A 13425-nucleotide genomic window follows, 5' to 3' on the forward strand; every position below is an offset into this window, starting at 1 on the left:
ACAAGCAACATGCAACTTGTGCAATAAGTTGTACTTGAACAACAGTGGGTGTAGTCTTAGTGGGTGTGACTCTTACCCAGCTGCCTCACGGGAGCTGGTGTGGGACAGATTTAACAGAAGGGACCGATGGTCAAGACACCTGTTCAGAATGAATTCCTGCAAGATCAGCAAACCTCAAGCTCAAAAGCCTGAAGAATTTCATGGCTTCTCCACACACCTTCATTACGCCTTCCCTCCTCCGCCGCAGCAGGAGGCTGTGATGGTCAGTGGACAGACAGTTACACGTTCACATGACCATCATCTCCAATTGAGGAGTCTGTACTGCCCTTCGGTTCCTCTGAGTCACCACTCTTCACCTGGGCTGTCTGGCAACATCTTACCTGAGTCCTTAAGGCTCCAGCGTCAGTGTGACATGGTAAAATCAAATGTAATCGTTCATTTCTAGTGTCCCTGGTTATTCAGGTTTCTTCGGGATCCCAATGGTCCAGTGAAAGTGGGAAACCAGTGACCTACCGACGGATCCCCAAGCATAACAGATAGTTACTTAGTCTACTGTATGCAACATCTTTTTTTCTTCTCTGGACCCTGAAACTGTTGCTGGACAACGTCTGTGTATATGAATTGTATGTGATCTTTAGCGTACATCAATTATCTTATGCACACAAGATAGAAAAATGTCACTGTGACTTTAGGGGCTTTGTAATAAATCTACTGCAACTGAATGTTTGATTTTGACCTCATTACGTAGTGAAACATTTTTCAAGCTTTGTAAAGCTTCTAATTACATTAATTTACAAAACAAAACAGGTCCAGCGTCCAACTTATTTACATTTAGTTTTTATATATCGGTAACAGCGTCACAAATGACCTCAAAAACGCTCTTGTTGCTCTAAAATCAAAAATGTTCTTTTTGTCACTGGCTCAGTAAAACTACGACAATCTTCCTTTTGCTATCAAAAAATTTATTAAAATTCTTTATGTAAACGAACATTAAAAGAATAGAATTAAGCAGTAAGGCCTCAGTACAATCACTCTCCTGTCACACCTTTCTGGAGCATCATGGAAAGAAAATGGAACCAAGTATTCATAGAACCTGTGCTGCATGCAAAAACATTAACTATGGAACAGGAAACATGATAAAAGCGAGACAAAGCTGAGCTGAACCATTAAAATTTTAAGAGCTGCAAGAATAAGAGAAGAACTGTCTTCCTCCAAAGTCGACCCTCAGAGGCTCAAACAGCTCCACTTTAAAACATACTCACATTTCTAATTGCATATGCTACACAAGTGCTGCTATCCATCACGCTGCAGTCTAGTGTCGGTGGGCCGTCAGACCACATCCATGCCGAGGCCCCTCGCAACCTCCGTCAGAGCCTGAACGGCCCCAGACGCCCCGCTCGGGTCACTGTCGTCTGGAGGGAATGCTCCTTGTTCGTCCTCAATGTGAGGAATGGTACTCATGACGCAGTACACGGGAGAGTCAGGGCCACTGGGGCTGGGCTGGGAAGAAACGTCCTCACCTCCAGACAGCTCTGACGAGTAGGAACAGCTGGAGCTGGAGGAGGGCGAGGAGGATCCGGCAGGAGAGCTGCGGCCACTCTCTGGGGCAACTGGCGGTTTGTCATGATACATTCTCTGACCTTTACGAAAGCTCTGAGGTTTCTTGGCCATGTTCTTCATGATCTCCTTGGTCACTTCCACAGTCTCAACCCGTACCATGTTTACTTTTAGGAAGCCGTCTACGTCCTTTCTGTACCTGTGGGCAAGTCACAAGTTTGTGTATTTAGTCAACGTTGACCCTCCCTGAACCATGCAGTGACCCTCGGAGGTGTTCTTTACGCACCTGAAGCGTGAATGTCCCGACGGCCATTTCAGCTCATGCTTCTTGCGAAGGTGAAGTGTGAGAGTGTAACACCAGGAGAAGATCTTATCACATATGTGGCATTTATATTTAGACATTCCGCCAGTCTGTTGGGAGGAATGATGTCGTCATGAATTCAGCATCGTCATTTTGCACAAGATTACAGCGGCTGCCAACAAACCTCATGGGCTCTCTTGAAATGGTGGTTCATGGTTTGGAATGTGTGACAAGAATATTCACAGCCCTCCACTGTACAGTGAAACACCGACCCCTCATTGTGGACTTCTGTGTGTTTTTGGAGATCACGCTGGTTCTTAAATCTGTAAAAAAAAAAAAAAAGAAAAATCATGGTACGAAACAATACTGGAATGATACATTTGCAAATGTAACGCTTCAGTTCAGTAGGATTACGATGTTTATCAGTGCAGCTCTTGCACTTTGGAAAGTTTGCAAAGGGTTATTGATACATTATTAGCCTATTAGCATCAGTAGCAATCAACTCTAACTGGGTTCAGCCTGTGAGAAGCTCATTCAGAGGGAGTGTGACAAGCAGTCTGAAGATGACGTGATTGACAATGGCACCCAGAGTAATTTATTTAACTGCTGTTGAACAGCAGATTTTAATAAAGTCGTCTGAAGAGTTTGAACATATATTAAAAAGTAAAAAGCAGCAAAGAAGCAGCATAACAGTGTGATTTGATGTCGGACAATATTGCAGAGAATGTAAACGGATGTGCAATGTGCAATTTCTTCCTCTGTCCGACATGACAACTTGTAAGGTCTTCGAACAGAGCAAATACGAAGAGGATGTTCCATCTACTTCCACAGCTCAACTGAGCTCTGTTCAGTAATTCGCACCCATATATATGTGTCATAATAAATACTGCATATTGAAGCATGGCTCTTTCTATCTGCTGGAAATAAATAGACACATACAACCTAAGTGATGATTTCTCTCAGGTTATTGGATAATAATATGAAATGCATCATAAGAAATGTCATGAGAGAAAAATACCATAGTGCCACCAGGAATTGAACCAAGAATGTTCTTACTGCACCAAGTTAACAGATGTGATTAGTCTACTTTTGTTGATCATTCAGTTAATGAAATGTGTATTTTCATCCAAATGTTTTTCAACTTGGAGATTAGATAGATCCATAGTCCATGTCTATTTAGATGCAGGCATGTCAGTGACGATGTGCGTTACTAGTTAGATGATGCAGAAAACAAATGCACCAGTGACCCCCCCCCACCCAAAAAAAAGGTCAAAGATTAAAAATAAAAATGTGATTGAAATTTGAAGGGCTATGATTGTGCACAATACAATATTTATCAGAAACACACAGTCATTAACAGGAGCAGCACCTTGGGGAGCTCCGCGGCATCCTGACAGCTGCTCTGTCATCTGACGAGAACACGTTTGAAGATCTGTCTCCTATTAGTGACACAAGCACAACGATCTGTCTCCTCAGCTGTGAAGTGCTCGTACTTTCCACTTGGTCAGTGAGTCCGCTAACTAGTGATCCACCGTGCACTCCAGGCCCAACGCTTTTGAGAGGAATTAGAGGTGACGCTGACTGGCTGATTGAATGATATAGACCCATGACTATGACTAACCCACGACTAACGGACACGTTCTGTCACCGTGAACTCCTAATAGCTGTGAAAACTCTACCTTTTGTCACAGAAGTCACATGGGAAGGGTCGCTCGTCACAGTGGCGAAACCGGATGTGAATCTTCAGAGCAGCCAAAGTGGTGCAGGTCATGTCACAGAAGGGACACTTCACCTGATTCACTGTAAGGAAGAGAGACATGGACACATTTCATACAAGCCTTTATTGACTCATTGCAGGATCACCAACAGTCAGTGGATTTTATCTACTGTATGGAAATCTCCTCATCTTCAGTACAACTGCAGTGTGAGTTTGAGTTGTGGAGATGATTACCATGCTGGCGAACATGATCCCTCAACAGCCTCTCACTGGAAAATGCTTTGCCACAGTGTTCACACACCAGCGACTCTGAACGAACAAGATGGATTTGTTTCAAGAAAACAGCATTACGCAACAAACTCTGTTCCGTCAAAGGTCCTCACCGACGGGCTCGGCCTGTCTGTGGAGGTGGTCAAACAGCTTGGTGTTGCTGGAGAACATGCTACCACATGTAGGACAGGCGACCAGTCGTTCTTGAGTGTGGCTCCTCATGTGCTCTCTCAGACGATACCGGATCTTGAAGAAGGCGTCACAGCCTGCGATGGAAACGAGTCAGTGACATATATGTCACAGCTCTTTGACAAGGTTTCCCTCAGTTACTCAGTTATACCTGTCCAAAGGCAGAAGAGCGCTTGCTGTTGATGTGAGAGACACTGCTGCTCAGCACTTTCAACATGATTATCTACGTGCCGATAAAACCACTCCGGATTGTTAAAGGTGTTCTGAAAGACACACAAAAATATGAACTGTCATTGTCAACAAAAAAAAAATCTTAAGAAAGTGATTGCTGTATGGGTGTGCTTGTCAACAACGCATTTCATGACTGTTTTTCCTTCAACTTAAACATACTCACATCGCAGTTCTCCCACTGGCACACGTATCCATCTGATCCTTCAGGGACTAAGTTGTTGCTATGAAGGCCCTGGTTGCAGTTGGGCAGGTCTGGACGCGACCTCAGTAGCTGTGACCCGATAAACTTGAGCTTACCGTGGTAGTTATGAAAGTGAGCGTGGACCTCCAACTCGACAGGACTGCCCATGGATAGAAATTCACAGCCATTCCAGAGACAAGCATACTCATCTAAACAAGAAGGAAACAATGAAGGGTGTTGCGAGAGATTCAGAAGTGAATGTTACCTCATAGGTGCAACAGATGCTTAAACGAATTTGTGTCATACTGTAACGCCACCAAAAATGCATGTGTGCACTTTTTGTGACACAAGGCCTGGTTGATTCATGCACAACGCACACAAATCTACTGAAAGGAATGCCTGGAAATAAACGTTTGTCTGGTGTTTCTTGACAGAAAGGAAGCAGCACCCATCAATAAAACAGTTTGCCTTCACTCTATTGTCTTTGGTTACTCGTCAGAAGTTACCCAGCTCCTCCAGAGTATCCTTGTCTCCCAGGTACTCCTGTGCGTGCAGAGCCATATGGTCGCTCAGCTCCTCCATGCTGTGGCCCTTGAAGCCGCATGAAGCCCACTCACACTCCACCTCAAAATTGTCAAGTCTCTTTGTTGTCATCATGATGTCGATCGCAGCTCTTGGACAGAAAACCACAGCGACAGATATTTCTATCACTGATAGAAACCATAGTTTAAACAAAGCCGCATTTCATGTTAGCTAGCTTACTATGAACGTAAACGTTAGCTAGTGTTTCATGGTAGTTGAGTAGTATAATCGTTGGCAGGAGGTGTTAGATCAGACAGCATTTCACACAAGTTAACAAAATGCGTTTGTTACTGTCACTGAATTTACTGAGTTTTTGGCTACCAGTCCATTTCCGCCATCACGTTACACACTAACCCAATGACTTTTGGTGAGAGATGCCGCGAAACATTTAATTTTACCCTTATCAACACTCATATGTCTTATCTTCAAGAAAAATCGGATCGACTAACGTTGCGGACATGAATGTACACACGAATGTGTTTCTTACTATATTAAAAAACAGCTAATTCTTGCAGACAGCCGGGCTCATCCTTTGTTTGTTTCCGGTTTGTGCCGGCTATACCGGAAGTACTTCTTCTTCTTCTTCTTGAAAGTAGAACATTCCGCCACGGCGAGGAGTGACGTCAATGACGTCAACTCGATGAAACAACTCGGGTCTATCACAAGTACTAATATTAATGATAAGGATATAATATCATATTATCAATATCTTATTGTGAAATCAAATAAATTATCTATCTATCTATCTATCTATCTATCTATCTATCTATCTATCTATCTATCTATCTATCTATCTATCTATCTATCTATCTATCTATCTATCTATCTATCTATCTATCTGTCTGTCTGTCTGTCTGTCTGTCTGTCTGTCTGTCTGTCTGTCTATCTATCTATCTATCTATCTATCTATATCTGTCTGTACATTTTTGAATGTGCTATAGCTCTTAACCTTGATAGGTCCTAATTTTCTTATCAGGCCCACTGTCTTCGTCTTTCACTTCACTTACCTTCACTTATTGTACATAGTACTGTATATTTTATTTTATTTTACTTTATTCATCTTATTATTGTGTGCAGTGTTTTAAATGTCTGGGAGTTTCATTGTTTAATGTAAGTGGTTTATGTACATGAACCTGCCAATAAAAATGTATTCTGATTCTGATGGCGTCAATAATACAGCAGTCTAATGTCAACCAATTCCCTGAAGTACAATTTGTTTAGACTAGACCCACCCTGTTTTGCAAATCAACTGGCCAACATTTACATTTATGACTTGGCATCATTATTAGATGATGCTAAATAAAACACAAAAACAATTTGTTGATTAAATATTTCCACAACAATTGACCATAGCTGTGTAACATGACACAACTGAGCACAAGACAAGTCTCTTATAGGAGAGTTTATGCTGTTCCAGAGCCACTGTTTATCTTTTATTCACTATTTCATTCTGCTCCACAGACATGCGAGGCATAACAACTGAATTATTCATGTGAATTTTATGTCAAGATGGCTGATTCTCAGACAAATGGCCACCAACAACCAGGAGCCAGCCTGTGAATAAACTTAAAATTCATCAAATGATCTCCTCTTTGATACACCGTGTGTGCACCAGTGTTTAACAATTTGCTTTCCTCATAAGTATATACTGCACTAGAAAACCAGTCAAAGCCAGTTCTGTGGAGTTGGAGAAGTGGAGGAGCTGGGAATGTTTTTTTTGGTTTTTTTTGTTTTTATCTTTCTTTTGTAATAAACCCAAAACAACAGAGGATAATATGGCATTACATTTGTGCCACTCCGTAGGATAGATTCAACTGTCTCAATGTAACAGAAACAAAATCATCAAATATCCAGCTAACATGCACTGACCTACACTCTTATCAGTTTCTTTAACTATTTGCGTCTTTATTTTTTACACAGTAATTTAATCTAATTGAAGAATGAGTTCTCCCTCGGCAGATAAATAAACAAATCAAATCAAATGTCACAGAAAAAGTCCACACACAAGATGACGCTCTGATTTCCTAAAAATTAAGTAAAATTAGACATAAATATGCATGTTTGAAGGAATTTAAGTCAAATGTTCCTCCTCTGCATTCTGCAAGGCACGAATACCTTGTCAGTATTGTTAACACATAATACAGTAATAAAGTCCAAAAACAAACTGTAAAAGTTGACACGGCTATAATTCAATCCTCCTCACCCAAAGATCTTCGACTTGACTTGTCTTACATCTGCTGAGCATTGAACATTACGTATACTCCGTGTTTAGTCCTTTACATTAAGAGTAACGTTCCAGTATATTGGCAGGCACTATTAAAATGGCTCACTCTGTTGGACAACCAACAATTCATTCATTCATTTTCTGACACTTAATCCGGTTACGGGTCACGGGTGTGCTGGAGCCGATCCCAGCTGTCAACAGGCGAAAGGCGGGGTACACCCTGGAGAAGTCGCCAGCTTATCGCAGGGCCACATGAAAGACAGACAACCACTCACGCACGCACACACTCACACCTAAGGACATTTTAGAGAGACCAATTAACCTCAGCATGCTTTTGGAGGTGGGAGGAAGCCGGAGTACCTGGAGAGAACCCACGCAGACACGGAGAAAGCATGCAAACTCCACATAGAAAGATCCCAGGTTAGGAAGCGAACCAGGGACCTTCTTACTATGAGGCAACGGTGCTAAGCACTGTGTCATCCACAACCAACAATTGTTTTTTTTACAATTTTTACATGATTTTATACACTCTTCATGCGTTAACATTCAAATCCTATATTATTGAATACAAATGACGTCTTTTGAATGTCACAGGTGGAGATAATTTCTATAATACAATTTCAGGATACTGAACCCACCAAACTGAGGACTGATCCAGAAGGTGTGTCTAACACAGTGTACACATCAAGTTACAACTCACAGTTTTGTATCATCATTTTAATCATTCTGAGCCAGCAAGCTTAGATTACAAGCACATCACAAAATGTTTGCAGCAATATATGACATTGTCATATCAGCAACTCACTCAGGTCAGAACACAACACGCAGTCCAAACCAGACAGCATCGATGATTGCTGATAGCACCAGGGTGTTTGAGCAGCACTGCTAGTTGTGGGGTGAAACCTGACGCCTATGAGCCACAGGATGTAGAGTTCACACACAGACAAGCGCACACACCCATACAGCAACTAAAAAGGAGACAGACAGTGACTCGTACTTCACTAGTCCAGCACACACCACCGCAGTCCCCGTTCGAAGAGGACTGTGTTTGCAATTAGAAAGAGAAGGCTGTGATGACATTTAAAAACAAACACCAAATACATCATATGCAATGAAAAGATTTGTGTGTTTTCAGAGAGTAGAATTTTAAACTGCTGAACTTCTAGTCCTGGCTCATTCCTTGTCCTTGAACACCTTGTGATCGGCCCATTATCAGCCCAAATATCAAATTAATAACTTAAAACAAATTCTGAGCCCTTATATAGCACAAGGGCAGAAATACCAGCTCAGAGGGGAAGATGAGTATGGAAGAGAATGGGTAGAGGAGTATGACTCAACAGAATTCTGAGTCATCGGTAGAACTGCAGCCGTCCTGTTTAAAATGTGGATCTCGATCGAAACTAGGCTTGTGGTTGAAACTATATTGCTGATGTGTTTATTTTATAGCTTTTACAGCCGCTAGACTAGATTATACTTAGTGTTTGTATTTTTTAGGTGTGACCAGAATCTATAACTACACATGCATTATATTCCAAACAGCCTTGCCCCTATTTACTCATCTCAAATGGCTCAATTTACAAGCTAGAAGCAGGCATATTATAGTCTGCCAAAATTCTACTTCTCAAATAAAAACAGGGCCTTGCATGCAAGCTGTAGCAATTATATTACAGTTCATTTGGTTTCTTAGTAACAGAACTGATGAAACCAGATATCATCCAGACCAATGAAATGAAACCCAGGACCAAAACAGCAGAGGCACTGTAACTAGGAAACACAAGTGGTAAACAAATGGACTTATCTCACAGAAGTTCATTTTTGATACCCACTCCAAGAAGACGTGTCCCTTTGATATTTTCACAAACATTTTATATTGATTTCAACTACTTTCATCCAAGATGAAAATGCCCTCAGAACTCACACACAATGTGCAAATCATGTGCTCTAAAATATAAATAAACATCAGTTTTGTGAAAACACACACACACACGGAAGTGAAATAATTTGCATTATTCTAAAAGCTCCTTATTAGTGCCCATCCAAAGGTAAACAGTGACAGCTGTTAAGAAAAAACAATGAGTTGACATTTGTCGAATTTGTCAAGTGGACTTTGCACCGATGGTGGCGCATTGTTTACTGTTTTGCTTCAGCCAGTCTGTTGCTAATCTCTTTGCTCTTCTTTGTGACGACTCCCTCTGGTTTGGGTTCTGGTCCCAAAGATGGTTTTTTCTTGGCTAACTGGGAACCAGGAATCTGCTTCTCTTTCATTTTTTTCACCATCTTCCCTGGTGCTGTTGTCTTTTTTGGCTTAGAGTGAGACACTGGTTTGTCCACCTGAAGGAAAAAAGATGTGAAAATACTGAGATGAAACCCAGTTTGAAAACCAAGTGACCAACTATAAAAACTGTATTTACATTTTAAGGGCGCATGCAATACATACCATCTGTTTCCTTTTGCTGATAATGAACTGCAAGTGACACCATGTGACATTGGTGACATTTGCATTTGGTGGTTAGTGCAATGGCATAAAAACAAACACAAATTAAACACGCAAAGAAAAAGAGCACAAAAAGTGTATTTGTGCCTTTTTCTTTCAAAAATAGTGATACGTGCAGTTTTCCAGCCTCTGCAGAATCATTCAAACATCATCTGGGTACATGGTTCATATTAGTATGTGATGTTAGTCGTATGCTTTAGGAAATGAAATATTCAGCTATCATTAAGTCACCCGAATGATCGGAATTTCCCAAGAGCACTATAAACTCTAAGTATATGTGTCTGGGGTATCTACTTCAGAAAGTACTACAAAATACTACAAAACAGGCAAAATTAGGATGAAACAAACAATTAAATTCATATGTAAGAATAAAGTTATTCACAGGCAAAGTTAATTTCGGCGTATTATGGAATGATGGGCAAATTGTGGTTCAGGTGCTTGGAGAGTTGGTATCTGTATTTCTGGGATATGTCTGAGACAGTGTTGTTTGCTATTCCTACAAAACATTACTTTATCAACCCCTGCCTGAGTTTATGGAATTAATCATAGTACACAAGCTTTAGAACATATTTGCATATTACACAGTTCCTAGTAAATTACAGCTTCCATTGTAGAAATAGTTCAAATCAAATTCAATTAAAGGTCGTTAGATATCAGTATAATGATAGCAGGTTAACACTTTCTGCAAAGTGCCCATTTACATCGCTGCCATTGATTAAATATGGATATGGAAACGTCCTGTTAGCAAGTTTTGTTTTAATCTGTTACATGTCTAAGATTTGGCTTCTTAAAACCCTCTTGCACCTTGCATCATTTGAAATAGCACGTTTGACAGTTGAAGGCACTGAGCTCCACAAAAGGTGGATGGTGGTGCAGGCTGAGAAGTGGGTAAACAAATAAACCAAAATAAAGCTGGCAGGATTGCAACTGAGCCCTAAAAGTGACTGTGGCTTGTGTTGGCCATGGTGCATACTGTGAGATTGCGTGTGTTCAGTATGCACGTTTGCGTCGGTTTGATTTGAGGTCCATGCCCTCTAGAAGAAACAGTGAACACACCTGACTACAGCAGATTTAGAACAGAGCTGCTCTCAGTCTCTGACAGGTCCTACAGAGGTGAGAGAGGGAGTGGCCACATGAACACACTGCTGTACACACACGAGTAGGCTGCTGTTAACATGCATGCAAGGGATGTTACAATATCCAAACTGAGGCTCGGAGGCTCAGGCCTCATTTTCTCACATTTTTAACACAGTAGTCACTGTTTTTTTCCAGTCGTCTTTTGTAAAAGAAACATTTGCTGGCTCGTAAATAAATACTTGACTGGTTCATTTATCTACAGTGTATATTTATCTATAGTGTATACTGTAGATATGTGTACTGTATACTGATAACGAGTGTCTATTTATTTAAACGGCCATATGAAACAAATGTAGATGATGGGACATAAGGTTCAAATTATTCAGCGGGAGATTAGGAGAGAGGGATAGAACATATTCTAGACATGACAAGTGAAACACGTACTGAATGTCAAAATACACACAGAGGCAATGGAACACTGCACATCGGATCTTGCCCTACCACCAGTGATTACGGTTCTACTTTGGTGTTTACCTTGCTGGGCTCCTTGTTGGGCTCACTGTACAGGCTGCGTATCCTCCTGCGCTCCAGCAGCTTGTTGTCAGCTGGGTGAGCCTTCACCTGCTCCCCCTTGAATGTGGCACTGTAGCTGGTTTCCAGACTGGTTTCGTCCGCGGGGGGTTGGTACTGAGATGGAGCTCTGATGGGCTTCACAGGTTTCACATCCTTGTAGGCCTTGAACTCAGTTCTGGGTGCAATGGAACACCACATGCGGATTTAGTGTTTCGGATCATTTCATTGGACACAGAAAGACTCGTGTTGCTTGTTCAGCACAGGACAGACATTCGGTAGCTAAGCACAAACGAAAAGATGAAGGGAGGTAAGTAAGGAATCAGTTATTATGTGTATATATAGATGTACATAAAAATGAACAAAGAATCACCTTGTACACACCGTGTCTTCAGACTAGACTGGATCATGGTCGGTGTGCTGGCACTTCCGCCGTTTGATCAACACTGACTATCCTGGATATGTGCACTGCCTTTTTGTGGTTGCACACTGTGGATCCAGGATTCTATCTAGTTAATCAGATTGAACTGAGTTTTCCAGGAGGGACAGGAAACGGATAAGACACATTGACTCCAGTGCCTTCACCCATCTGATTCTTCTCATCATTAAATCTGAATCAATTACTGAAGGACCAGACAGGCCTAAGCATCAGGGGAATACACATTTGTACAGCAGCAATTTTCATCCAGGTTGTTTGAATGTACAGCGATTCCTGAAGATATTCTGGTGGAGGCTCATTATTATTGTAACACAGCCAGAATGAGTCATACATACTTAGATGATGTCCAGTCGATTTGATTTGGAGAGGAGAAATCACATTACATTTAGACCCTGGACTCGCTCATTCATGGGATGCAGCATTGGTCGGGTAGTACTGATGGTGGGTGGGTGTGTGTGTGTGCGTGTGTGGTGGGGGTGAGGGGGGGGGGGGGCAGAGGGTAATCAATAATGGAACCTTTATCCACAGATACATCCGTTTGCCTTGAAACTCACTGGAGATTGTAACGGAAGTCTGTATAAAGCACACAGGAGCTTCTCCCCAAGGTGAAGAACAGCAGGAGACGTGGACAGGACCACGTGGATCGTGTCAGACTCACCTGTAGCTGCTGGACGTCGACATAACCTTGATCTGTCTGTTGACCGCGTCGGCCGCAGCTCTGCCTTTCCTCTGCTCGACGCTCCCATCCCCGGACACCTGAGCCTCCGTCTTCTCCCCGCTTTTCCTCTCCGAGGACTTCTCCCTTTTGAGACTTCTCTCCTTCAGCGCCTTCTCCTGCACCTTCTCCTCAATCTCGCTCTTCTCTATGCCGGTCTCAGGTTCCACAGTCAGATGCTCCATCTTACCGACCCCTGCGCTCCCATCACGACCGGCGGACTTAGAGGAAGAAGGGCCGGGTTTGGGGATCCAGGGGTGGTCGTTCTTCTTCGGTATAGGCCAACGTTTATAATCCTTCTGATACTGCGTTTCGGGGTTGAACGGGGTCGGTGGGGGTTGGTACTCGTTCCTGGGCTTGCAGCTGGGTTCGGGGCGAACTCTCCACGCCTTGAAGTCTTGGCGCATGACGGACGCAGCAGAGCCATCTTTGGCCGCTGCGGCAGCGGGCGGTGCCTTCGCCTCCTGCTCGCCGGAGTGAGGCTGGGTCTCTATAGCAATGGCACCGGCGCCCTTTTGCCTCGGCTGCGGGTGATGGGCGAAATGCTGCACGTCGGCCACATCTGAGTATTTGGTGAAAACCAAAGGCACCGCGATGTCCGCTTTGTCCAGCTCGGTCCAGAAGCGGTTGATGCAGCAAGCACGCGTTATGCACGGCCATGCCATGATGCTCCACTACAGGCTGCGTAGAGAGGATGCTCAGTGGGTATGAAAGCAGGCAGAGAAGTCTACTCACGACTCCACGAGTTGGAATATCACCTTGTTTAAGTTTTGAATATTTGTCCTGAGTGCTCAATTGCTTTACATCATAGCTGATTTATCTTTGCCTGCAAAAAACACACACACACACACACACACCAGCTCACCCCCGTCCTCTTT

The 13425-nt window shown here is 42.7% G+C and overlaps 2 protein-coding genes across 2 annotated transcripts; both read right to left on the minus strand.

Moving 5' to 3' along the window:
- Window positions 1-1329: 1329 nt before the first annotated feature.
- LOC144740091 (histone H4 transcription factor-like) lies at window positions 1330-5103 on the minus strand. Its single transcript, XM_078622973.1, has 9 exons — window positions 4953-5103; window positions 4429-4655; window positions 4186-4297; window positions 3959-4111; window positions 3810-3884; window positions 3538-3658; window positions 2043-2181; window positions 1844-1968; window positions 1330-1756 (listed from the first exon to the last, which is right to left on the minus strand). The coding sequence occupies exons 1-9, from the start codon at window positions 5101-5103 to the stop codon at window positions 1330-1332; spliced, it is 1530 nt and encodes a 509-aa protein (XP_078479099.1).
- A 4279-nt stretch (window positions 5104-9382) lies between these two features.
- On the minus strand, window positions 9383-13212 carry MAP6 (microtubule associated protein 6). Its single transcript, XM_078622971.1, has 3 exons — window positions 12491-13212; window positions 11358-11571; window positions 9383-9583 (listed from the first exon to the last, which is right to left on the minus strand). Exons 1-3 carry the CDS (start codon window positions 13210-13212, stop codon window positions 9383-9385), a joined length of 1137 nt encoding a protein of 378 aa, XP_078479097.1.
- Between the last annotated feature and the right edge of the window lie 213 nt (window positions 13213-13425).

Source organism: Lampetra planeri, unplaced genomic scaffold, assembly GCF_965212315.1.
Source record: "Lampetra planeri unplaced genomic scaffold, kcLamPlan1.2.h2 scaffold_1897, whole genome shotgun sequence".
NCBI lineage: Eukaryota > Metazoa > Chordata > Hyperoartia > Petromyzontiformes > Petromyzontidae > Lampetra > Lampetra planeri.

Coding starts and splice junctions, on each gene's coding strand:
- LOC144740091 (XM_078622973.1), bottom strand. CDS start 5,103: ATGATGACAACAAAGAGACTTGACAATTTTGAGGTGGAGTGTGAGTGG. Junction 4,298..4,428: donor GCCAGTGGGAGAACTGCGAT/GTGAGTATGTTT, acceptor TGTGTCTTTCAG/AACACCTTTAACAATCCGGA. Junction 2,182..3,537: donor TGTGACTTCTGTGACAAAAG/GTAGAGTTTTCA, acceptor TTTTTTTTACAG/ATTTAAGAACCAGCGTGATC.
- MAP6 (XM_078622971.1), bottom strand. CDS start 13,212: ATGGCATGGCCGTGCATAACGCGTGCTTGCTGCATCAACCGCTTCTGG. Junction 11,572..12,490: donor TCGACGTCCAGCAGCTACAG/GTGAGTCTGACA, acceptor CATTGCACCCAG/AACTGAGTTCAAGGCCTACA. Junction 9,584..11,357: donor CCAACAAGGAGCCCAGCAAG/GTAAACACCAAA, acceptor TTTTTCCTTCAG/GTGGACAAACCAGTGTCTCA.